At 43.3% G+C, this 27576-nt stretch overlaps 1 protein-coding gene across 2 annotated transcripts in view; it reads left to right on the top strand.

Moving 5' to 3' along the window:
* The window catches only part of GRIK2 (glutamate ionotropic receptor kainate type subunit 2), a 655273-nt gene that overhangs the window by 383332 nt on the left and 244365 nt on the right, over positions 1-27576 (top strand). For both annotated transcript variants that reach the window (XM_089530680.1, XM_089530679.1), the window contains exons 9-10: positions 7851-7964; positions 21647-21853. In XM_089530680.1, coding sequence (XP_089386806.1) covers positions 7851-7964; positions 21647-21853 — 321 coding nt within the window. The remainder of the gene's footprint in view (positions 1-7850; positions 7965-21646; positions 21854-27576) is intronic.

Raw genomic sequence — 27576 nt, 5'->3', positions numbered from 1 at the left:
GATCACATGTGTCATCCAATCCAACCCCCTGCCATACAAGAATACACAATCAAAGCACCTTCAATAGATGGTCATACAGCCTCCATTTAAAAACCTCCAAAGAAGGAGACTCTTGAACAGCTCTTACTGTCAAGAGATTCTTCCTAATGTTTAGGTGGAATCTCTTTTCCTGCAGAGAACCTCCACCCTCAGTATCACATCCCTTCAAATATTTAAACATGACTATCATGATAATGGTATAACGGCTAGGCTGAGACTTGGGAGATCCACATGATCTTGGGCCAATCATATACACTTTGTCACTCAGCTTGACATATCTCATAAGATAATGGTACAAACGAAGTGACAATGAATACTACCTTGACACCATTAAAGGAAAGTTGGAATATAAGCATAACAAATGCAAATAATTACCTAGCAGCCTAGCCATTCCTAGTAGGATTGATGAAAATAACTTCTAGTGGACCATAGTTTTCCCAATTAGTCAAGGGTAAGCTAGACATGATCATGGCAGTGCTATGTGTTTAAGGATAGAATTATTCATGACAAAAAAGGGATCACTTGGAACAGAGTAAGCAAGCAAAGTGCTGCCTGTGGGCCATTAAGAATACCCTGTTTGATTTTCCCAGTGCCCCAAAGTTCCCCACATAGCTCCAATGCCCCCTGAAAAGATCATGGAATCTGCCCCCAAATGACCAATATCACCTCCTAAGCTTCTGAAGAGATGACATGTGACAATGTTGTGGGAGGACTTTCACCCATTTGAGGCCTCCAGAAGGTTTCCTATGGCTTACATAACCCTCTCTTTAAATCCAAAAGTGACTAGAGTTCCTGCTCCAGCTTCTTCCTGGAACTTCTTGACTAGTCACTTCTGGGTCTCTATGGTGAAGGAAGAATCTGCTCAACAAGCATTAAGAGTTTTGCTTTTAGAGTCCAGCTACTTAGTGTGCTCATTACCACTGAGTTTGCAGCCTCAAGTTATCACATAAACTTAATGAATGTATTAAAAAAATTAATTAATAACATAATCAAATTGGGAAGTCTTCTGCTGCTGTTAGACTGATTTCAAATTAATGTATAATTGATATAATTAAATTTAATCATCAGTTAAATTTATTGAAATAAATTTAATAAAGATTAAAAACAAAAACAGCACCAACATATGGCCCTCAAACACTTGGCCAGCTGTAATGCATCTACCAGTTTGGCTGGAGTTGCCCACACCTGCCTTAGGGACTGCATGTAGTGCCAAATAAACACTCTTTTCAAGAATCCAGACAAAAAATTAGATGATTATCTATAGTGCTGAAAGATTTAAAAACATGGTTTATAAAAAGTTTTAAATCTCATGGTTTATCATTTAAATCACATGGTATATATTGGTTTAAAGCACATGGTTTATATTGTGAGAACAAAATGACATCTGTCAGTTACCAATAGCTTTTCTAAACCTTTATTTATTGAGAAAGAGAAATGCTTTTGTCATTATTCTAATCCTCTTGAATATTACACATTGTTGATACTGGAGCCTGTACTGTCACATAAATCTAATAATTCCACATGCTTAGTAGTAGGATTTCAACCTTAACCTTAATTTGAACCTATCTCAAGTTCAGAAAGAGACTTTAGTGAACACTATCAGGTGCTCACTGTTCTTCTCATATACGTATAATGATAAAAAGAAGTGTAAGCTATATGAAGATGAATGCACAGTTAAACATGGATAATACTTTATGTGCAGAAATGGATTTGTCTCCACATAGTCACAAAATGGCTTCTTTCCTGTGATTTATCCATCGGTGAATGAGAGTATTCTCATTTGTGCACCAAGCTAAAGACGTCTATAGAGAAGCTTAAGAGGTGATATGATATGAAGGGATGTCATATTGAGGAGGGATCAAGCTTGTTTTCTGCTGCTCCAGAGAACAGGACCTGGAACAATGGATGCAAGCTGCAGGAAAAGAGTTTCCACCTCAACATTAGGAGGAACTTCCTGACAGTAAGGGCTGTTCAACAGTGGAACAAACTCCCTCGGAGTGTAGTGGAGTCTCCTTCCTTGGAGGTCTTTAAACAGAGGCTGGATAGCCATCTGTCGGGGATGCTTTGATTTGGATTTCCTGCATGGCAGAATGGGGTTGGACTGGATGGCCCTTGTGGTCTCTTCCAACTCTATGATTCTACGATTCTATGATTGTATGATTCTATGAGAACAATGTTCTCTGTAGTCTCTTTGTGGTCACAACTATGAATTCCTTTTCCTGCAAAGGCTTGTCAGAAACTGAGAAACATTCCATATTGGATGAAATTTCCAAATTCAAATATAAGCAAAAAAGGAAATTCTTTGTCTAATTATAATGTATTATTTAAATCTTGTAATTTAGTATTTTAGAAACGGAAATTATAATATCTTGCCTATACTTGTGGGAGAGATTTTTTTAAAAATCAACTTGTTATTTCTCTTTCTGTGGGAATGAGTAGAGATCACCATTAAGTCTCCTTCTCATGAGTTGTTGTGCACATATACAGTGGTGGGAAGAATTCAGTATGCTCACTCATTACAGAAAGTGTAGAGTTCTGCTAATTTTTTCATATAGTTATATAGCAGTTTATTACATTCAAAGATTGTGGTATAAAACTCTTTTCAGTCAAAAGATTGTATATAAGGGACTATATATCTTACAATATATAGAATGACAGGATGTGTGGCATTTTACCTAGCATAGTGACAGCAGGAGATGAAAGATGGCATGGAGGTGAAGCTTCGCATATCACTAGATAATGTGAGGATGCTCCTTTAGGAAGCAGATTCCAGAAAACACAGAACAGAGGTGAAGTAATGGAAGTCAGAACTATCTGCCTCACACTGTCTGTCCTCTGCTCCCTGTGCTAGTGTAAAGTAAAACATTCTGTCCTGTTGGAATTGGTTCAGCTGCCAGTCTGATCAGAGCTAAGGTTGGAATAGGTAGGACTTCCATGGGTGCATCTACACTTTAGAAATAATGCAGTTTGACAGCACTTTAAATGATGCAACACCAACCTATGGAATCCTGGGATTTGTAGTTTTATAAGATCTTTAGCATTCTCTGCCAAAGAGTGCTGGTGCTTCACAAAGCTACAAATCCCAGGATTCTGTAGGATGAAGCAATGATACATTATATACTTCCTCTCAGGCAAAATAAATAAATAATAATAATAATTCTCAGACATTTTGGGGAGCTGAAGGTGGGTGAGGACACTGTGAAATCTGAAGACCCTTTCCTACAGTACAGCCTGCTAAGTGCTAAAAGATTATCTCAGATAACTAAGTCAAATAACAAACATGTAATGAAGATTTCAGTGAATGCTTGTAAAAGTAGGAAATAAAAGAGCACATCTGTTGGAAATTTCCAAGATAAGATGGATGTAAAAAACCTGTAAACAAGTTATTTAGAACAATAGGGTTCTAAATAAATGAAGGAAAGGAAATACAACAAGATTTAATATATATTCCTGTAAACCACTTAAATCATGTTTCATAAATGCTTACTTTGAAAATGTCATGCAAATTGGTTTCAATAGGAAAACTGTCATGTAGATTGAAAATTGTATAGAAACCCATTTACTAAATTTAATGAAAATGGTAGATTATGAATATATGGGCCAGATGATGTAGATAGAATAATCCTCTGTTTAGTAGCTGTATTGATTTAGAAAATGGAAGAAAAACACCTGAATTCACTTAATTAACATTAATATATTAGAAGTAAAATGTTTATAGAACAAATATAAAATTACACTTGCAACGTGAAAGGAAGTAAATGCAAATGAGATGGCCATGATTATGAGCAATCTGAAATTATTTAGGGCAGTTAAAACAAAACCAGATTGCATAGAGCTTCTGAATTATCATTCCATATACGTACTAAAATGTCAAATGTTACATATATGTATCTGGACCTGTGTGGTGATACAACACTGCAGAGGATGGGGTACTTTAATGGCCTCCACGATTAGAGTCCAGGTTTAATTGGGCTTAGTGCAGAGTGCCAAGCTAAGACACATGAAGGGGCAGAGCCAGAGGCATTTTAAGGTTGAGCTGTTATTTCACAAATTCACTGTTGAGCTTCACTTTTGGGGGCTGGGTAGTAATGTTTTCCCATTTACCAGTCTTCTTTTTTTGTTTTGTTTCTTTGGCCTACTTCACACTATGTCTATGGGAATTTGACAATTGGCAAGGGTAGGATTGGTAAATAGGTTGTCATTGCAGGTCGTGTGGGGAGGATATATGAGTTTTGGTGTACACTTTGAAACCATTTTGGTGAAGGGTAGGGATCTGGAGTGACCTCTACGTGTCCAGGGACCTTTTTGTTTTGGACTTTTTATCAGCTGTTGGCTGTTTGCCTGGACACTCTCTGCTTAATTTGCATACTGAAAATAACATATGTAAAGCAGGATTAGTGTCCAAGGAAGGAGAGATGAAAATTGGATCATCAACATTTTGAGATGTGCAGATGACACTATACTACTAGCAGAACATAGCTGTGCAGAAAAAGCAAATTGGGACATTGGCAACATCCAGTCAGAGTGACCATGGCAACATCTAATGGGAGCTTAGTCAAAAAAAAGGAGGGGGCTATTCCCAGGAGCAAGTATAAATAGGTTGAGTGAGGAGTGTGTAGATAGACAGAGAATCGGACAAAATGAGATAGCGAGATAGGAACCAAGGTTAAAACTAAATGTTTATTTGACCCTGAGGGGGTTTTATCATCCAGGGAGGCTGAGGTATACTGCTGAGAGGGGCATTTGGATGGGGGTTTTGAGTACTCAGGTTAAGGACTAGGAGAGTCCTTGGTAAATAATAATAGTAATAATAATAATTTATTATTTATACCCCACTCTTCAGCCATAATAATAATAATAATAATAAAATAATAAATTTTATTTATATACCTCCTTTCCAAAGATCAAGGCTATCAGAGCAGCTTACAAATTGTTAATTAGACATTTCCCTGCCCTCAGGTTTACAATCTAAAGAGACAAGACACAATAGGAGAAGGGAATGGCAGTGGGGAAGGGGGAAAGTCCAGCCCTTCTTCTTACTCTGAATAGGCCTGATGGAGCTGGCTTGTCCTTTCCTCCCTCTGGATGGAGGGAGGACCTTATTCTTTCAGGCAAGGCCCAATGGAGCTGTCCAGGAAAATCCTGAGGGAGTACAGCCAGGAAAAGGCTGGGGAAACTACCATAAACTATTTGAGTGATGTATGGAAAGTGAATTGGTGTGGCTGGGAAATTCATAAATTCTCAACAAAGTTTTAAAGCTCAGAGTCTAGTCAAAAGTTTTGTGTGAAACTGTATCCTAGAGACCACTTATAGAATCTAGTAACAGATACTGTAAATGTTTGTAACTGTTTAAGCAATTAAACACTGTTTCAATTCTGAATACCAACCATAAGAAAGATACTGTAACCAACTATCTTATAAATATAGTTTTCTCTTTCTATTGGCTCAACATGTGGTCGCTTGAGAAGAAAACATTTTAAGAAAATGTAAATAAATGCTACTAGGAATTAATAATACTTTTATTGTGGAGAACACTCAAAATAGTGAGTGCTCTTTCTTCCTAAAGAGTAGCATCAGAAGCAAGAAAAGTATGGGAGTTACTCAAGTGAGGGAGCTGAGTTCAAGTGTCTCATCATGCAATTTGGTGCAAGCAGTGGGATGAAATAAGCAAAAACAAACTAAACAGCTAGGGTGGCAGCTAGGGAGGTAGCCGTCACATATTAGTGGCAGTGATAGGATAAAAAGATCCATTGTGCTGCCATCAGAGAAAAATAGTTGGCTGAGTGAGATTCAACATCATAATAGCAAAGGCTTGAAATGATTATTGAAGAAAGTGAAAGCGTAAAGTCCAAAGCCAGGACCAGAGTGGAACATTAAGAAAACAAAAATAATGACCATAGAAGATTTAAATAAAATAGATGATGAACACATTTAGATAGTTCAAGGTTTTCATATCTTAACTCAAGTCAAGATATCAGAATGGAAACAGTAGTCAAGGATTCAGAAGGAGACTATGATGTGAGAGGGCAGCAATGAAGAAACTAGATAAGATTTTGAAATGTAAAAAATATATCACTGAATACTAAAGTTAGGATTGTCCATGCCATTGTATTTCCAGTATCTATGTATGGTTGTGAAAGCTCTACAGGAAGAAAATAAGCTAATTTGAGATCTGTTGCTGATACTGGTCCTATGGATACCATGGCCTGCTAAAATAACAAATAAATGGGTCCAAGAGCAAATCAAGACCGGAACTCTCCCTAGAAGCCAAGATGACTAAAGTGACACTGTAGTACTGCCATGAGAAGACATGACTTACTAGAAAAGGCAATCGTGCTTGGTAAGGTAGAAGGTAGTGGGGACAGAGGAAGACCACATTCCAGAAGGATAGACTCAATCAAGGAAGCAATGGCCCTGAATCTGCAAGATCTGACCAGGCTGTTAATGACAGGGTTACTTGGAGGTTCCCCATTTGCACATTTGCCATAAATCAAAGGCAGCTTGAAGGCAGCTAACAACAAAAAAAGGAATACAACTGCAACTAGTCTAGGAGATTGGGGGAGGGTGATTGAAAAGAGAGAGATAGAGAGTCCCAGTTTTGCAGAAATGTTAGGGTCATCATTATCACCATCATCATCATCATCATCATCATCATCATCATCATCATCATCATGTAGGTGATACATTCTACCAGAAGTATTTGGACTGGAGAGAAAGATAATGTGGGAAGAAGATGGTTAGTCACAACTTGAGGGGAAGGAATAGGAACAATCTAGCGAATGAGGAATTAAAGAAAGAGCTGGAAGGGAATGAGGGAAAAGTTGAGTGTAGGCAAGAGGTGCAGGTTGGGGGAGGGTGAAAGAGCATTAGAGAGAGAAGAGAAGATTCAGCCATTTAGAATAGGTTCAGAATGATGGTAATAGAATTGGGCAAATAATAAATAAAAAACATCACAAAATCAGAATCATATAGTCCTGTATTCAGTGATTCCTGAGATAGAAAACCCAAGACAGTTCACCATTTCTCCACAGTGACTAGTTCTTCCCATTGAGAGCCAGACCCAGCTATGCTTTGTGTAACTTTAAGAGGGGGAGGAAAGAGGGAAAGAGGTGTCCAGGCAGACTCCCTGGAGTCCAAAGTAGCCTGTAGCAGGTGACAGTAAAAACAGACAAACAGTATTTTCTAGTCAGTGTTTTCACCCTGAGATTTTTTCCTCTACTGAAAATAGAGACCTGCCCCTGAGTTCCAGGTTCTCTTTACCACAGAACAATCCATAAATGGGACAGAATATATGATGTAGGAGTTTGCATAGCAATACACTTTTAGGGAAAGGATGTTGAGGGAGATAATGTTTCCATAGGTATCTAGAAATGTTACCTATGCTTGCAGAGTGCAAGGTGTCGATTTACTAATGTGCATAAATGCAGCAATGGGAGTTTCATAATATTAAGAAGAAGAGGAAAGGATGGATCAATTTACAGTGAAGGACAGCAGATGCATGACAAACTTATTTTGACTAAGCAATCAAACATCAGATGTGTTTTTTATTGGGAGGATGGAAGTTTAAATGAAAAATTAAGCACTCAGAACACCGTGCATCATTTTCACCCTAAATGTCACACTTCAGTACACACATTCTGAAGTGTAGTGAATCATATTTTAAGCAAGCTGCTTTTAGAAGAATGATAGCAGAAATTGCATGGGAGGTGAATTGAAAGTGTTAGGAGACTTAACTTTTCCTTACACTGTTCTGTCCTAGTGGCCTAAAAAGAACTCATGGACAATATGTAAGTGCCTATGCTGTTTTATAGATTGGAACTTGGGATCCTGCAAGTGGCCTTAACATGACTGAAAATCAGAAAGGAAAACCAGCAAACATTACTGACTCCCTGTCTAACCGCTCTTTAACTGTAACCACCATTTTGGTAAGTAATCATCCATCTTGGTAAGTGATCAAATGTGCAATTGCTTTGCAGAAATTCAGCTGTATATGTAAATTGTGAAGAAAAGCCTTTGTACTTACAATCATAATGGCAAGTAAAGTAGTGCTGTGTTGTTTGGCAATTACAGTATAACAAATTATCTGAAATGTTAATTCAACTATGGGGATTTTATTCCTGTCTACAATGTTGGCAATTCATTTTAATTTCAGTGCTGTAATCTCAGTTGACTAATCTTTTAGTATTCTTATAATTTCTTCTTTAAAGAAAGAAAGGCAGAAAGTACTTTTGTTAGACTGGATAATGAATACACACTGATATACACAAAGAGAATGAGAAGAGGAAAGAGCTAAATGATAGGCTTAGACTAACTATAAAATTCATTTTACCACAGAATATCCTTTCCAAACATAGTACCTATTATTTTTTTATTAAAATATTTAAACCCCACACTACATCAGGAGTTGTAAGGGTGAGTTACAAAAACATTAAAGCCGGTTAAAAACAATAAGAAATATAGATCAACTAAAAACACATTAAGCAACATAATGAGTTAAAAACTGATGTTAAAATTTCAAAATAATAATATAATAATAATAATAATAATAATAATAATGATTTATTTATAGCCCGCCCAATCACAAGGAATCCAGGCGGGTTACAACAGTAAAAATAAAGATAATAAAATAAAATACAATAAATAAATAAAATACAATAAAATTACAGAGAGCGAAGTGAGTACATTCACAGTTAGGCCTGATGGAAGTTGGGCCTCTCTTTTTCACTCCCTCCCAGGTCTGATGATGATGTCATGGAGGGAGGGCTCTTCTTCTTGAGGCAAGGATTTTATTTTAATTAATTTTAATTTAATTCTTCTCATTAAATTTAAGAGAAGAATTGGTGGACAGAGTGACATAAGTCACAGTAAATGGGGAGTAGAACTAGGTAGGGAAGGCTTGCCGGAAGAGATCCGTTTTAAGAGCCTTCTTAAAGGCTGTAAGAGTAGAAATGTCACGGATCTCCTTCGGCAGGTCATTCCATAGCTTCGGAGCTGCGATGGAAAAGGCCCTCTGGGTGACTGAAGTTAGCCTAGATTTTATTGGCTGAAGTAGATTCTTCCCCGAGGACCTTAGAGTGCGGGACGGACAGTATGGAAGTAGGCGGTCTCTTAAGTATTCTGGACCCAAGCCATGTAGGGCTTTGAAGGTAATCACCAATACCTTGTACCTTGCCCGGAAACTAATTGGCAGCCAGTGAAGGGATTTCAAAACCGGTGTTATGTGGTCGGTACGATGAGTACCTGTAATTAACCTGGCTGCCATATTTTGTACAAGTTGAAGTTTCTGAACTTGGCACAAGGGTAGCCCCATATACAGCGCATTACAGAAGTCCAATCGAGAGGTGACCAGCGCATGTACAACTGTTTCAAGGTCTCCCTGCTCCAGGAAGGGGCGCAGCTGGCGTTTCAGCCGAAGCTGATAACAAGTGCTCCTGACTGTCGCATCTACCTGAGCTGTCAGGTGAAGCGACGAGTCAAGGAGCACCCCTAAGCTGCGGACAGAGTCTTTCAGGGGAAGTGTGACCCCATCCAGAACTGGCTGACATAATTCCATACCTGGGCTTGGGTTTCCTATAACAAGTACCTCCGTCTTACCTGGATTCAGCTTGAGTCGGTTTTCCCTCATCCAGTCCATTACCGCCCCAAGACAGGCATTCAGAGGAGAGATGCCATCCATAGACACTGCATCAGTTTGAGACATAGAGAAATATATTTGGGTGTCATCAGCGTACTGATAACATCCTGCCCCATGGCCCCGGATGATTTTTCCCAGCGGCTTCATGTAAATGTTAAACAGCATAGGAGACAATATTGCGCCCTGGGGTACACCAAATTTTATCTCTCTTTTAGAAGAGCAACTGTCTCCTAGCGCCACCATCTGGAATCTGCCTGAAAGGTAGGACCGGAACCACTGTAGAACAGTGCCTCCGATATCTAACTCTCTCAGGCGTTCCAGAAGGATACCATGGTCGATGGTATCGAAGGCCGCTGAGAGGTCTAAGAGCACCAGCAGGGTCACACTTCCCCTGTCGATGCCTAGACGGAGATCATCGACTAAGGCGACCAAGGCCGTCTCAACTCCGTATCCTGCCCTGAATCCGGTTTGAAATGGGTCCAGATAATCAGCTTCATCCAAGACTGCCTGTAGTTGATTGGCGACCGCCCTCTCGATCACCTTGCTCAAGAATGGCAACAACGAGACTGGCCTATAGTTATTTCTATCCAGAGGGTCCAGGGAGGGCTTTTTTAAGAGTGGTCTGACCACTGCCTCCTTAAGACAAGAAGGCAGGGTACCCTCCCTGAAGGATGCATTGATTATATTTTTCAGCATCAGCTTGACTATATCACCCCCCTGGACAGCCAGCCAGGATGGGCAAGGGTCAAGAGGGCAAGTCGTTTTTTTCAGACTACTAAGGAGCTTGTCCACGTCCTCAGTACTTACCGACTCAAACTGATCCAGTCTAACAGTAATGGCGGAGGCGTTGGATGCCTCTCTCATTGCTTCTGATTTAAAGTTGGCATCTAAATCAGCTCTTATCCGAGAGATTTTATCTGTGAAATAATCATTAAAAGCATTACAGTAAGCTATGGTTGACTCTAATAGAGGGTTCTGGGTGGGAGGCAGTTGTGTTAAACTCCTTACCACCCTGAACAGCTCAGCTGGACGAGATTTCACAGATGCGATAGATGCAGAGTAGAAAGATTTTTTGGCTGCATCTATCGCCATTTGATAGGACCTAAGAAAAGTCCTATGAAGTATCTTATCAGATATGAGTTGAGATTTCAGCCAACGCTTCTCTAGTCGTTGTCCAACCTGCTTCATTTGTTTAAGCTCTTCAGTGTACCAAGGGTTACGGTTTTTACTGGGTTGGAAAGGACGCTTGGGAGCGATCATGTCTATAGCTCTGGTGATGTTGTTCTTCCATAAATTAACCAGAACTTCAACAGAGTCACTGGCACTGCCAACCATAGAACCCCTTAGGGCTTCTTGGAACCTAATGGGTTCCATCAGCCTTCGAGGGCGGATCATTTTAATTGGTCCTCCACCCCTAGAGGGAGGAATAGTAGTCTCCAGACCAACCTTAACCAGGAAATGATCCGTCCATGACAATGCGGAGATACTAGTTATTTCTGCCCATGGATATGCCTGTTCGGTACAGAAGGCCACATCAAGAGTATGACCTGCAGAATGCGTGGGCTCAGAGACTATCTGGGAGAGGCCCATGTTTGTCATTAAACCCATGAATTCCCGAGCCGCACCAGTAAGATTAGTCAAATCACCCTTGAGAGGGATGTTGAGGTCGCCCAGGACTAACAGCCTAGGCGATTCCAACATCAGCTCTGAGACTAGTTGTGTCAGCTCAGTTAGGGAGTCTGTTACGTTACGGGGTGGGCGATAGACCAACAGAATCCCCAAACTCTCCCTGGTCTTCAAGCGAAGGTAAATGCATTCAATGTGGTTTAATGCACGGATAGGTATCCTGGTTAAAGTGAGATTGTTATTATGGATTATGGCTACGCCTCCCCCCTTACCGCTTCCCCTTATCTGCTCATTGACAGAGTACCCGGCCGGAAGGGCCTGAGCCCAGGTTACAGAGCTATCTGCTCCTAGCCAGGTCTCTGTGATACATGCCAGGTCAGCATTGTGATCTATCAGTAAGTCATAGATGATACGGGACTTATTCTTCACTGACCTGGCATTACATAAGAGCAGGGAAAGGTTTGGCGAATGGTTAGGCATGCTTTCCAGATCTTTTGGGGTAGCAGGGCGAATGGAAGGCGGAATAGATATCAGACATCTATCACGTCTTCTTCTGTAATGACCTTTTGCCCTGCTAATGCCATATCTTCCATTGCCCTGCACAACTTGAATTGCTGCTCCGTTGAAGACATCTAATCCCTCCCCTGAAACATACAATGATGGATATATATCTTGATTGACCTCAAGACTCTCCATCTAACCAGTGTCTCGTAGTCCCCTAAATAGTCTGCAATCGATCTATTGTGACTTTTTAAGTAATGACAAAAACTGGGGACAGAGTTCAATGGTCTTGAGACTAGGCAAGTGGAAGGAAGAGCAGAAAAGAGCCTCGCCCAGGCCTGACTGCTTCTGCGCCGCCTCTGTTGTTGGAGAGCCGATGGTGAAGAAGGCGGCAATGGAGTCCCGCCTTGGCCTCCGCTTCAGTTGCGTCGCTCTGGCAACCAGGCAGGTGGAAGGAGGGGCGGAAGAGAGCCTCGCCCAGGCCTGACTGCTTCTGCGCCGCCTCTGTTGCTGGAGAGCCGATGGTGAAGAAGGTGGCAATGGAGTCCCGCCTTGGCCTCCACTTCAGTTGCGTCGCTCTGGCAACCAGGCAGGTGGAAGGAGGGGCGGAAGAGAGCCTCGCCCAGGCCTGACTGCTTCTGCGCCGCCTCTGTTGCTGGAGAGCCGATGGTGAAGAAGGCGGCAATGGAGTCCCGCCTTGGCCTCCGCTTCAGTTGCGTCGCTCTGGCAACCAGGCAGGCGGAAGGAGGGGCGGAAGAGAGCCTCGCCCAGGCCTGACTGCTTCTGCGCCGCCTCTGTTGCTGGAGAGCTGATGGTGAAGAAGGCGGCAATGGAGTCCCGCCTTGGCCTCCGCTTCAGTTGCGTCGCTCTGGCAACCAGGCAGGCGGAAGGAGGGGCGGAAGAGAGCCTCGCCCAGGCCTGACTGCTTCTGCGCCGCCTCTGTTGCTGGAGAGCCGATGGTGAAGAAGGCGGCAATGGAGTCCCGCCTTGGCCTCCGCTTCAGTTGCGTCGCTCTGGCAACCAGGCAGGTGGAAGGAGGGGCGGAAGAGAGCCTCGCCCAGGCCTGACTGCTTCTGCGCCGCCTCTGTTGCTGGAGAGCTGATGGTGAAGAAGGCGGCAATGGAGTCCCGCCTTGGCCTCCGCTTCAGTTGCGTCGCTCTGGCAACCAGGCAGGCGGAAGGAGGGGCGGAAGAGAGCCTCGCCCAGGCCTGACTGCTTCTGCGCCGCCTCTGTTGCTGGAGAGCTGATGGTGAAGAAGGCGGCAATGGAGTCCCGCCTTGGCCTCCGCTTCAGTTGCGTCGCTCTGGCAACCAGGCAGGCGGAAGGAGGGGCGGAAGAGAGCCTCGCCCATGCCTGACTGCTTCTGCGCCGCCTCTGTTGCTGGAGAGCCAATTGTGAAGAAGGCGGCAATGGAGTCCCGCCTTGGCCTCCGCTTCAGTTGCGTCGCTCTGGCAACCAGGCAGGTGGAAGGAGGGGCGGAAGAGAGCCTCGCCCAGGCCTGACTGCTTCTGCGCCGCCTCTGTTGCTGGAGAGCCGATGGTGAAGAAGGTGGCAATGGAGTCCCGCCTTGGCCTCCACTTCAGTTGCGTCGCTCTGGCAACCAGGCAGGTGGAAGGAGGGGCGGAAGAGAGCCTCGCCCAGGCCTGACTGCTTCTGCGCCGCCTCTGTTGCTGGAGAGCTGATGGTGAAGAAGGCGGCAATGGAGTCCCGCCTTGGCCTCCGCTTCAGTTGCGTCGCTCTGGCAACCAGGCAGGCGGAAGGAGGGGCGGAAGAGAGCCTCGCCCAGGCCTGACTGCTTCTGCGCCGCCTCTGTTGCTGGAGAGCTGATGGTGAAGAAGGCGGCAATGGAGTCCCGCCTTGGCCTCCGCTTCAGTTGCGTCGCTCTGGCAACCAGGCAGGCGGAAGGAGGGGCGGAAGAGAGCCTCGCCCAGGCCTGACTGCTTCTGCGCCGCCTCTGTTGCTGGAGAGCCGATTGTGAAGAAGGCGGCAATGGAGTCCCGCCTTGGCCTCCGCTTCAGTTGCGTCGCTCTGGCAACCAGGCAGGTGGAAGGAGGGGCGGAAGAGAGCCTCGCCCAGGCCTGACTGCTTCTGCGCCGCCTCTGTTGCTGGAGAGCCGATGGTGAAGAAGGCGGCAATGGAGTCCCGCCTTGGCCTCCACTTCAGTTGCGTCGCTCTGGCAACCAGGCAGGTGGAAGGAGGGGCGGAAGAGAGCCTCGCCCAGGCCTGACTGCTTCTGCGCCGCCTCTGTTGCTGGAGAGCCGATGGTGAAGAAGGCGGCAATGGAGTCCCGCCTTGGCCTCCACTTCAGTTGCGTCGCTCTGGCAACCAGGCAGGTGGAAGGAGGGGCGGAAGAGAGCCTCGCCCAGGCCTGACTGCTTCTGCGCCGCCTCTGTTGCTGGAGAGCCGATGGTGAAGAAGGCGGCAATGGAGTCCCGCCTTGGCCTCCGCTTCAGTTGCGTCGCTCTGGCAACCAGGCAGGCGGAAGGAGGGGCGGAAGAGAGCCTCGCCCAGGCCTGACTGCTTCTGCGCCGCCTCTGTTGCTGGAGAGCTGATGGTGAAGAAGGCGGCAATGGAGTCCCGCCTTGGCCTCCGCTTCAGTTGCGTCGCTCTGGCAACCAGGCAGGCGGAAGGAGGGGCGGAAGAGAGCCTCGCCCAGGCCTGACTGCTTCTGCGCCGCCTCTGTTGCTGGAGAGCTGATGGTGAAGAAGGCGGCAATGGAGTCCCGCCTTGGCCTCCGCTTCAGTTGCGTCGCTCTGGCAACCAGGCAGGCGGAAGGAGGGGCGGAAGAGAGCCTCGCCCAGGCCTGACTGCTTCTGCGCCGCCTCTGTTGCTGGAGAGCTGATGGTGAAGAAGGCGGCAATGGAGTCCCGCCTTGGCCTCCGCTTCAGTTGCGTCGCTCTGGCAACCAGGCAGGCGGAAGGAGGGGCGGAAGAGAGCCTCGCCCAGGCCTGACTGCTTCTGCGCCGCCTCTGTTGCTGGAGAGCCGATGGTGAAGAAGGCGGCAATGGAGTCCCGCCTTGGCCTCCGCTTCAGTTGCGTCGCTCTGGCAACCAGGCAGGTGGAAGGAGGGGCGGAAGAGAGCCTCGCCCAGGCCTGACTGCTTCTGCGCCGCCTCTGTTGCTGGAGAGCTGATGGTGAAGAAGGCGGCAATGGAGTCCCGCCTTGGCCTCCACTTCAGTTGCGTCGCTCTGGCAACCAGGCAGGCGGAAGGAGGGGCGGAAGAGAGCCTCGCCCAGGCCTGACTGCTTCTGCGCCGCCTCTGTTGCTGGAGAGCTGATGGTGAAGAAGGCGGCAATGGAGTCCCGCCTTGGCCTCCGCTTCAGTTGCGTCGCTCTGGCAACCAGGCAGGCGGAAGGAGGGGCGGAAGAGAGCCTCGCCCAGGCCTGACTGCTTCTGCGCCGCCTCTGTTGCTGGAGAGCCGATTGTGAAGAAGGCGGCAATGGAGTCCCGCCTTGGCCTCCGCTTCAGTTGCGTCGCTCTGGCAACCAGGCAGGTGGAAGGAGGGGCGGAAGAGAGCCTCGCCCAGGCCTGACTGCTTCTGCGCCGCCTCTGTTGCTGGAGAGCCGATGGTGAAGAAGGTGGCAATGGAGTCCCGCCTTGGCCTCCACTTCAGTTGCGTCGCTCTGGCAACCAGGCAGGTGGAAGGAGGGGCGGAAGAGAGCCTCGCCCAGGCCTGACTGCTTCTGCGCCGCCTCTGTTGCTGGAGAGCCGATGGTGAAGAAGGTGGCAATGGAGTCCCGCCTTGGCCTCCACTTCAGTTGCGTCGCTCTGGCAACCAGGCAGGCGGAAGGAGGGGCGGAAGAGAGCCTCGCCCAGGCCTGACTGCTTCTTTTTTTTTTTTTTTTAAACTATAACTAACAGTGTTGAGCTGAATTAATAACACCCAAAGGTTTTGGTGAACTGCTAAGTTATAACTTGGCACCTAAATGACAGGAATATTTGTGTCAGTCAGGCCTCTAGCAAGATAGCATTCCACAGTTGTGGTGCCATAGCTGAGAGGTCCCTCTTTCACAACCCCACGTAGTGTATTGACCTCACTGGTGGGGCACAGAGATGCCTCCCAGCAGATCATAATCTTCAGGCAGGCACATATAGGCAGAGGCGCTGCTTCAAGTATTGAGGTCCCAAGCTATTTAGTACTTTAAGTTTTATTACAAGTAGCTTGAATTGAGACCAAAGGCAAATTAGCAGACAGTGCAATTCTTTTAAGATTGGCATTACATGCTGTCTATATGCTATTCTAGTCATCAGTTGGGCTAAGATTTCTTTAAGGGCAGCCACACATAGAATGCATTACAGTAATCTAATCAAGAAATTACCAGCGCATGGACTACTGTAGCTAGGTTATTTCTGTCCAGAAAAAAATATATCTGATACTATATTTCCTGTGTAGAAGTTTTTACACTCAGCCCTCCATAGCCATGGATTTTTTTATCTACGGATTCAAGCATCCATGGCTTGAAAATATTCAAAAAATATAAAAATTCTAAAAGGCAAACCTTGATTTTTCTAGTTTAAATAAGGGACATAATTTTACTATTCATTGTATTTAATGGAGTTTTGAACATCCGCAGATTTTGGTACCCATGGAAGGTTCTGGAACCAAACCTCAGTGGATACCAAAGACCTACTGTACATTTGTTTGTTTGTTTTTTGTTTACTGCTGTGTTTTCCCTTAACCCTGTTATTTGTGGCTTTTAAATTATCATGGCTTATCTCTGAAATTTACAATGGTGGTTATTTAATTTTCAGTTGTTGTTATTCGTATTCTTATTATTTTAAATTTGTCATTATAACTATTACTGTTATTACTGCTACCACTATGACATTTTGTCAAATATTTTAAATAAACATTTTGGAAACTAGTAATTCTGTGATTCCATCTACTTACAAATTATAAAAACTGTTAGCAATTTGTACTAGGATTTAAACATTCAGTGTATTTCATACTGTTAAAGAGAGCCATTATGGTGTTTGAGTGTTAGAATAAGACTCTAGGAGATCAGGCTTTGAATCTCTGCTCAGCAATGGAAACCCATTGGTTGACCTTGGGTAAGTCACACTCCCTCAGAGGAAGGCAGTAACAAAATTCCTGTGAATAAATCTTGACATGAAAACTCTTTGGGGTTTACAGTTCCTATAAATTGGATATGACCTAAAAACAGTAGCAATAACAACAGCATTCATAATAGTTTCTTGTCTAAATTAGTGAGATACTAGAATAATATGAGTTATTTGTGCCCCAACAGTGTTTGGCATGTCAGCAAAAAGGGTAAGGGAGGACAGAGGAAACAAATACATTATGTTGTATGAAGAAGCCATAACAGCTTCAGCAGAATCCTGGCACTGCATAGGTGAATAATCCAGTTCATTATCTGACCTGCCCTAACAACCAACAAACACAGCCTCCCTGCCAGAAAGGCAAAGCAGAATTCTAGGATAATGATTTCCCCTTACACTGTGGTTTACTGTGTGGCCCCTTCACTACCACCTAAAAATGAGGGTGAGCATTGTCTATGGGCCACATCTCAAGGTCCTGTAAAGGCATCCCTTGTTTTGATATGAGATCTCCTCTTTGGAGGCTTCTCTACTGAGGAGCTGGCCCAATCACGAAGTTGTGACAAAATGACACATACATTAAAAACATAGCAAAGGACTCATTCCCCACCCCACCATGGAGGAAACGACAAGCCTAAAGTCTGTAGCTAATAGCACCCCCACAAACTCCGTCAGATGTCATAGCAAGGCACCAAATATTCAATCACATCTAACTGAGGAAGGGTGGACAGAAAAGTTTCACAATGCAGTGAGACAAAGGCCAGAGTCACCCTTTAGATATGCCTGAGCAGCAGACATAGTTGAGGGCATCATTTTCTGAGACCCATTTTCTAAGGCCCACCTGCAAGCCTGGTCAAGCTGTTCAGTTGTCCAGTGCTTGGTGTCCCACATGATTGCACAGATGCCACCAAAAAGAGAAGGAAGAGGCCACTGACAGTGGCATGGGATTGCTCCATGATCCCAGTTTAATGCCTGCAGGTGGCCAAGAGGAATCCTTAGTAATCAGAGAACAGGTATTATTGTTGGCAGCCCAACACTTGTGTTAAATAAAAGATTCAGTCTCAGCAATCTATTGGTTGTAAAAGCCATTTAAATCAATGCCATTTACTTCCAACTATGCATGTTTTGGATCTGGTTTGCAAAGCTGTAAGCAAATTTATTGCAGCATATGCTTTCACATATTCCACTTCACCAAAATGTATTCATCATCATTATTTTAGCTCTTTATGAGTAACTTGACTTTTTCTTTTTCTTTTTTCACTCTTTTTTTCTTTTGCTGCCTTTCAACTGAAGTAGTTGGCAAGGTGGAGATTCCTTAGATGAAAAACTGAGTCCCTGATATGCCATCATTCTACTTCTGGATAATGGCTTTCAATTGTTGTTTAACAACTGATGGCTTTGCTTCGATCATCTTCACTGAGCAGCACACAAGGCATAACGGAACGCCTCCTCATTTTTCATTTCACGGTCCTTTCTATTTCAGAAATGTGTTAGCAGTGGAGCTTAATTCTGTATTCTGCCCATATACAGTAGAAGAAAAGCTCAAAGGGATGATGGGAGGGGGAGTGTGTTTAAGAAAATACTCTCCACTTTTACAGTTAGATTTCTTCCAACATGCCTTGGTGATTCCTTAGAAGTAACTAGTATGAAATTAAAGCTAGTGGTGAAAGAAATTGGTTGGTCTTAAAGGATCTATAAAAAGTATTCCTCCAGTTTTCTAAGGACTGGAGGGTTTTTATTTTTGTGTGCTGCTGATGTTTTAGTTTGACTGAAGTACTCTCATACAAGAACATGTCCTCTAAAGGAAATAAAACAAAGCATCTATGTCCTGGTCCCTACTGAAGGGGCCTGCTAAGGAATAAATGTGTCCCATTTTTCCTGAAAAAATGCATAGTTATCCAAGACTAACTCAAATTATGAAGGAAGAAAGATAAAAAAGTACAGAGATAGGTATAAACAAGTTGGAAAGAGGAGGTTACCTAAAGAGAATTAGTCAGTTAAGAAGAGAGAATATTATGCCTCGGAAACCTGGAGTGCAGAAAGATCATATTTGGACTGCCTCTAACATACAATTTGTTTGAATTAACATGGCAATAGCATTACAATTTTGGGGTTAGAGATTTGCCATTTTAATAAAACAACCACAACTGACGAATATGAAACAATAATTGCACAGAATAATAATAACTCACCATTGCAGAAAATGAACTCTACTTAGTATTTGCTTTTTGGAAAAAAAAATTCTTAAGAATGATAAATAAAACTGTTGATAAAAATAAATTGAAAATTATAAAATTGACACATACATATTCCCTTGCTTGTTAATTATTGTAAAGCAGACAGTGCTATACACCACCACACTGTGGGAGATCTTCAGTGTTTAAACCTTGTGGCAACCTACTAACAGATAAACCTGACGGCTTGAACATTTTGAAAACTATTCTGGGGTTCTGTGTCATATTGCTTTTTCAAGAAACCTGGTCAGATATATACTTGCAAGTGAGTTGAACTTGGATTGCTTCTGGTTTCTGTGCAGCTCCACTGGGATACAAAGTCAATATGGGATGACATGACTAGGAGCTCTAAATAATTTATTTTTGCTTCAGCACTGGAGGGTGTTTGTGTATGAAGCATTTCTGGCTAGGTATATTACTGGCTCTCAAAACATCTCATCCTTGCCTCAGAGCATTGTTTTATACTGCATCAGGCAATACACAATTTTGACTCATTGCACTTGAGGAGGACTTTGCTCCATGTGAACTCTTTTGCGCGCATGTGTGCGCGCACACACACACAATTTCATTCCTTATATTTATACAAAAATAGTAGAAACCATTGGGCGTTTTAGCCAGTGGGCAAGAGCATTCAGAAATATTGGCAAGGGAAGCAAGAAAAAGGGAAGTGGATAGTCAGTGAATTGTAATTTATAAACCAGAATGTGGAAAGTTACTTTTAAGAAGAATGCATATAATGACAAGATGAAGCCACCCACAACTGGCTTTATCTGGTAAAATGATGCTCTGGGATGCTTAGTTATGGGTGACTTCAGCGTGTCATTATATTCATTCTTTTCAAAAGTAATTTTCTAAGCTCTTTATGAGATCTGAATTTGATTAATTTGCAAACTGGGTCCATGGGGAGGACAATAATGGCTGGTTGTGTATCAAACAGATACACAAGGCACTATTCTCAATTATGTTGCTCGCTGGGGTGGAGAAAGAAGGAAAGAGAAGTCTATTCAGCCTATCTATCCCTATGCATATGGTGCCAGAGAGACATTGTGGAATGAGTGTGTTGACCCAGTGTCATTCATTATCTTTTTAAATTTTCATAAAACTAGTTTCTGACCAGAGGCCCTTTCAGATGACACAGCTATAGCAGTATAATAGTCTGATGCAGAAACAGAACACTTAGGCCTGTTACAGACTGCCAAAATAAAGCTGCTTCGGGTCTCTTTGGAGGTATGCTGTTTAAATGATGCATGGGTCCTAAGAGTCTGGAGGTCGCGCCAAAAGCCACACTCCATTGAGTGCAGCTTTGGTGCAGCTTCCGGATTCTTAGGATGCATGCATCATTTAAACAGCATACCTCCAAAGAGACCCGAAGTAGCTTTATTTTGGCAGTCTGTAACAGGCCTTAGTCATGTGGGTGCATCCAGGCACAGCATTTCTGTATCAGATGCAGCAACAGAGAAGGGGGCTTCTGAATAAAAGACATTGTCACCATTTTGAGAAGGACTGCGGAGGAAACTGGAGGTATTTGAGTTTGTGGGGTGGTGGTGCTGTGGCCTACAAGAGGGTCAAGGGGAATTGGCCTTGGCTCCCCATGCAGTTAGAAGCCAGTGTGGTGTAATGGTTTGGACATTGGGTTATGACTCTGTAGGTGAGGGTTTGAATTCCAGTTTAGCCATGTAAACCTTGGGCAAGTCACACTCTTTCAGCCTCAGAGGATGGCAATGGCAAACCCCCTCTGAAGAAACCTGCTAAGAAAACCCCATGATAGGTTCACCTTAAGGTTGCCATAAGTCAGAAATTACTTGAAGGCACACAACAACAACAACACAATGCAGTTGCATGTCTGCTCATGATCTACAGTGGCTCTCAACAGCTATTGAGGCTTTCACAGAGAGGCATATGTTAGGGAATTAATCTTGAGAATCTTTGTATGCAAAGCATATGCTATATACTATTGAGCTATGACCCTTCCCATGGGAAATACAGAATAAAGTATTTTAAGAATAATCTGGTCATAACTAAATCTGGTTTAACAGCAAACAAATGGAACTTAAATCGTGACTATCACTTTTTGTAGGATTGTACCCACCGAATACTCCAGTAACATTTATGTGGAATTTTTTACCACTCAGTAAATAATTGATTTTCATTTGTTTGCTGATGCTAGTTAGGATTCTGGAATAAATAACTCTTTCTATTTCTAAGCAGTAACAATGTTAAATTGCTATCATCATTAATTACTTTATGATGCCTGCCAAACCATGGAGTTGGTATTTATAGTTACTACCATGGGGAAGGACAGATATAATTCCTATTCTTATTCATAATTCCTGCTACTATTACTAGTTTGTTAGTACAAAACTAGTAAGTGATATTCATTTAAAAATAACTAAATGCAAAATAAGTTCTCCCTTAGAAATGTTAGCATTCATCACAACAATATGAAACAAACCACTCTGTATACACACTGTACTATCAAAATATATTTGTAAGCACAGCTGAAACACCTCTCTCTCTCCCCCCTGCTCTTTCTCTCTTTTGTCAATTTTTCCAGGAAGAGCCATATGTGATGTTCAAGAAGTCTGATAAACCTTTGTACGGGAATGATAGATTTGAAGGATATTGTATCGATCTTCTCAGGGAATTATCCACTTTCCTTGGATTTACCTACGAAATCAGGCTAGTGGAAGATGGAAAATATGGAGCCCGGGATGATGCCAGTGGCCAGTGGAATGGCATGGTTCGTGAATTAATTGACCATGTAAGTTTAATTTTTGTGCTTCATATTTGGAAATTAAATATTCTCAGTTTATCTCAGCAGACCTTGAATAAGACACTTGTGCAAGTTCCCCTGGGGGGAAAAAGCAGTTACTAGTACTAACTACTGTTTCATGTTGTGTTGTGCATACCATTAGCAATAGTGCTATAACTGGCTCCATCTCTGCCTCTGAGGGGAAAGAAGGTAGGGCCTCCTATCTGCCCTACACAAAGGAACTCCTCTCTTCCCAGAAGGCACCTGACTCCATCTCTGCCTGTGAGGGGAAAGAAGGTAGGGCCATCTCATCTGCCCTCCACAAAGGAACTCCACTCTTCCCAGAAGGCACTTGACTTTCCACTATCTGATCATCATTTAATCTCCTTTGCTCTTACTTATACTCCTCCTCCTTGTCATACTGTTCAACGCCATTTTCGTGATCTTCAATCTGTTGACTCTAACCATCTTGGTCAGACCCTGGATTCATCACTCTCTTCTCTAAATCTTGGGGATTCTGCTGATTCAGCAATGTCTTTATTTAACTCCACTCTTTCCTCGACTCTTGACCATTTTGCCCCTGTCTCTGTACGCACTTCTTCCTCTAAGACTAGGCCTCAGCCCTGGCTTACCCCCAACATTAAGTTTCTCCGGTCCTGCTCTAGAGCGGCCGAACGTCTTTGGAGAAAGTCCAAACAGTGGGCTGATTTTATCCATTTCAAATTTGTTCTTTCCAACCTATTTCCAAAAAAACACAGGGATTTTTCCACTTGCAAAATGTTAGATTTGTACAAAGCCCACCATTTTGCACAAAATGCCTACTGCTCTCTCTCTCTCTCTCTCTCTTTCACACACACACACACACACACACACACACACACACACACTCTACTGTTTTCAGAAATACATTGGATTTTTTGGTGCAAACATTTTGCATTATTTTTGTTCAAAACCCATAATTTTGTACAAAGCACCCATGTGTACAGTATGTCTGTACAGAATAATGTGTTGAGAAACCCTTCAGGATGTGTAGAAACCCAGGCAAAGTTCTCACCTTGGTGTTATTCTTCCTAACCAGTAGGTGATGATGGCAAGAGAGAAAAGAGTATGAGCAGTGTAGTCACGAAGAATGTATGGCATTGGATAAATAGGCAGATTGGAACAAGTAGATTTTGTCTGTCTTTCTTCAGCCCTGGTGCGTGACCCTGCAAGAAGTGCAATCACTAGGGCAATGCACTCACAGGATTCCAGCTACAGTACTCAAAGCCTGCCAAATTATGTTGGCACAGGAGGCAGAAAATCCATCAAACACATCTCCTCTTCTCTAACAGTCAAAATAAAAAAAAAACTAACAAATTAAATAGCAATTTGCTGCCCTTTCACAACACCCAAGATCTGTTGCTTGTAGCACTGGCTGCAATTCCTTTAATAGTAGGTCTGGAACTACTGGTGAGTAACTAACTGCACACAAGTAGTTTGCCAGATGGAATAGGATCACTGCTGTCTCTCCTTCAGTAAGTGAAAAATATCTATCCCAACAGGCTTTTAGGAATTTACTGCAAAGACTTTTAATACTGTGCTGTTTTGATGATTGTTCATTTTTGTCTTTTAATGGATTTTTAGGGATAGTTTAATTACATTTTAATTTCATATTTGTTTATGGCCTGCATGTTATTATATTATTTGTAAGTTATTTTATGTATTATCTTATATAAGTACTTTTCTTTCTGTCAAGTGTTTTCAAATTGACTCTGTTTTATGGTAGCCCTGCCCTAGGGTTTACTTGACAAGACTTAGGGTGTGTCTACACCTGCTGATTAATCTAGGGCCAGTCCATAGCATTATGCCCCAGATTGGTCCCAGATTAGGCACAATGATAATCACATGCACAGAGCCATATCCAGTGTAATGACACATGTAATTGTGCACATGGGACAGTCAGCCTGACACTGCATTGGTCCTGCTGGCCCATCCCCTGTTTTTGGACCTGCTGATGCCACTTCCTCAAAGTCAGAAGCTCCATGTAAAGCCTGCCTGGCATGCCGCCACTTCTTCTAAGGACACAAATCAGTGCCCAGCCATGTGAACATCAAGGAGTCTCTGCACTGTGGGGGCAGAACACCAGACAAAACTTCTGCCCACAAACAAGCAGTGATGGCAGTTCAGAAACAGGCTATCCCCTTTCCCAACACTGCTCAGAAATTATTCTTGGCACATGGCACAGGGACAAATGAATTGGGTTTAATTCAGCTGTCCACATGCCAAAAGAACTCGAGGTCATGCCAGGCTTTCTGGGATACATTGGGATTTCCCCTGACTTTGCTTAGTTTGGCACAAAGTCATGTTAAGGGCAGAGAAAATTAGATTACATCCCAGAAGTAGCCATACATCAGCAGGAATTCCAGCACTGGCTTTGGGTTGAGTATGGCCTTTTTTTATCAGTGTAGACAAGCCCTTATTCAGAGCAGGTTTGCCATTATCTTCCTCTAAGGTTGAGTGAATGGGACTTACCAAACTGAAAGAGTTTGACTTGTTATGCCATTGTAAGTGCCTTTTAACTGCATTGTTTTAATTTTTTAAAGTTATATTCATCCAGGAATTAGGGGAAAGGCATTATTTCACAACAGCAACAACAACAGTGAAAATAATATGTACAGTAGCATATAAATCAGAAAATGAAAAATAGTTTAATCCCTCAGTTTTCTAGCAGTATCCCTTAGTTTACTAGCAATAGAATTTTGAACTGAGTTCAGTTCTTAATGCTGGTTCTAAGTCTTGAATGGTTTGAATCCCAGGGGTCTTAAAGGACTGCCTACTTCCACACAAAGATACCAACTTTTTAAGATAATCTTGAAAAGCCCTTCCTTTGTTCCTCCAACTATCAGTAGTGGCTAAAGTTATGGGAGCCTTTTCAGATATAATATCCCAGCTCTGATACTGTCTTATCAAGGAAGTTTGCCAAGTGCTCAAGTCTACTATCATTCTAACAGCAAGCTAGATGTTTTTTTAAAAATTTTTTTACAGGACTTTTAGATATGCAGCGTGCCTGCTCCATACGCGGGCACACCATATGCAGCTTCCACTTTATGAGGAAGCCATGCTGCAATACATGGAATGGTGCATGCGCACGTGGTGCATGTACATCACGCTGCCACAAACATGAGCCACGTTCGATTGAATGGGGCTCGAGTTTATGCAGTATTTGCCTTATGTGGGGGGAGGGCAGAACGGATCCCTGCGTAAGGCATGGCTGCACCTTATCAGTTTTAAGTATCATTTCTGTCAGTATTATTATCTGCATTGTTACTAAATTGATTTTGCTTTGTTTTATTGTGTTCTTGAGTTTTATTATTCTGGAAGCTGAACAGATAATCATTTATGTGAAGACTGGAGATATTCTGTGTTACAAGATAGCAATTAAGGTATACCATATATACTCATGTATAAGTTGATGGCAGGTTTTGTGGCCAAAATTATGGATTTTGGTATGATGTGGGCGGTGCTGGCGTAGCAGGGTGCATGGCGGGACCAGATTGAATGGAAATCTTCTCCACGTGGGAAACAAACTTTCCTCCACCACTGAATTGCAGCAACAATAACGCCTTTATTGGCAACAGGTAACGCAACAAAATAAACAAGCAAAGAAAACTGGTGCCTCAAAGTCCCATTTAGCAGGCTGCGTTGGGTAGGCCTTCATTGGACTCCTCGTTCTGGTTGGGAGTGGGCTCACCGCCTCGCTTTCCCCCTGAGTGTTTCTCCAGCGCCTCCCTGTCTGCTTTTTCCCAGTTTTGAGGCCTTGGGCCTTGCTCCCGGCCGTCTCCCTTTGGGTCCCACCATTCACCTTCCAGACTCCTGGGGTCCCGACGGCACCAGTCGCCCTCACTTGGGTACCCGAAGTCTCCCTCCACTCGAGGGTCTATTAATCTTACAGCCTCGTGTGGTCCTGGCCTCCGAGGGCTCGCCCGGCCCACCAGGGACACGGGCCTTCCCACTCGCTGTGGGCTGTGAGTCACCTTTCCTCCTCTCAACTCGGCCACCTCACCGTGTCCCCCTCTTCCGCACCTTCTCCCTCTCCCCGCGCAACTTCTCTCCTCCTCTTTTATACTCTCTTGATGTCCCGCCTTCTCTTCCTCTGACCGCTCCCCCGGGGTTCCTTCCCTCATTTCTTCCACCTGGTCCTCCTCAGCCCTCCCAACTCTCCCAATCTCTACCTCCACCTTACTACACATGCCCCATGGATATCTCAAGAGTGACATGCAATAAAGAATGTAAAAGATGAAGCAAAGGAAAACAATGCCAAAGAAATTACAAAATTCTGTCAGGCATAACTGTCTGTGTTCACCCTAAAGACTGATGGATGAGGAGGGAACTATAATAAATGGTGGCTGTGTGATCTGTGTAGGAAATGACCAGGCATGGGAGGGCCTAAGAAAATACATACATGTCAAAAAGAATGAAAAGGCAAATAAAAAGAAATGGTGACTATATTAGCAGTGATTGCAGCCTTTAACTTTAATGTGATGAATTTGCCTGATTTAAACCACAAAAAGTTAGCAAACACACACAACTGTCTTATTCAAATCCTTCAAAGTCTAGTTACTCATCACTGGAATAACATCACTGGAACCTCTTTATCTGAGTGGTAAAATGCAAGAGGTTAGTCCATCCCAGGAAAACTTAAAAGAAGCACTGACCCTGCCCACTCTCTTGGTGCTTCTTTGAGTGGAAGCACCAAAAAGCCACCACTATTTTCCAGCACAGGCATTCAAAAAGGCTAGAAGTGGCACTGTGGCAGAGAGAGTGTAGGGGGCTGGTACTTCTTTTAGTTTCTCCCCGGGCAGACTAAACTCTTGACTGTCACCACTCTACTTAGAGAAAGGGATGGTTCCTTTTTTTGTTAAGTATTAAGGTAGAGTACTTACATTGGCCCATGGATAAGTCAACCTAAGCTTATGGGGACAATTTTGTGACAAAAATGTTTTAATGAGTCCCCTGAATCAATGGAACTTACATAAATGTATTAATTTTCTATTTGACTTATTTTGAAATGAAAGTGGTTGACATGTACAATGAATCTGTATGGAAGTTCAAGAGCAATTAAAAGCCACCTCTGAAACCAGGCTTCATTCAGTTTCCCAAAGAAATCCATATACCACCTTTAAAATATGTGATATTACTTTCCATTAGCCTATACTGAGAAGAGCCTGTCTTCTCCATTTTAAATACTGGCTAAGAAGTCTTAGTAAGACAGAAACATCAATGAATGCTAAAACAGCAGGGTAATTCAATGTGAGTCAAAACAGATATCATTACAGGCAATTGTTTATAATTGAGTAAGTCAGGCATCCCTTCACTTTATAGCTTTTAAAACATACTCTCTCAGTAGGTGGTACCAATTGAATTTGGTCTCCTGGAAATAGAGTTTAGTCTCTTTGAAAATTATGCAATTGTCTTTGGTTTCTTTGTATATTGTCAAATTTGCATTTATTTTGGCAAACCACTCAATGGAAAGACATCTGATCAAAGCCACTTGTGCTAAAACAAGTTTTCTGAGTGCTTCTGTCATTTAATGAAACAAACAAGCAACCTCCCCCCGCTGCCATTTAAGTATGCAATTCTATATTGGTAAGAATGGAGTATGTTCAGCAAAAGCAACCTACGTCTATGGTAGGACAGCAACCTACTTGCTCAACTACCTTCCTAGTTTCTTTCTCTTAAGGTGTCTTTCTTTT

Source organism: Sceloporus occidentalis, unplaced genomic scaffold, assembly GCF_023333645.1.
Source record: "Sceloporus occidentalis isolate IW3139 unplaced genomic scaffold, rSceOcc1.0.p SCAF_6, whole genome shotgun sequence".
NCBI classification, from domain to species: domain Eukaryota; kingdom Metazoa; phylum Chordata; class Lepidosauria; order Squamata; family Phrynosomatidae; genus Sceloporus; species Sceloporus occidentalis.
The sequence above is the reverse complement of the archived record's forward strand: the minus strand, read 5'-3'. Positions and strand labels throughout refer to the sequence as shown.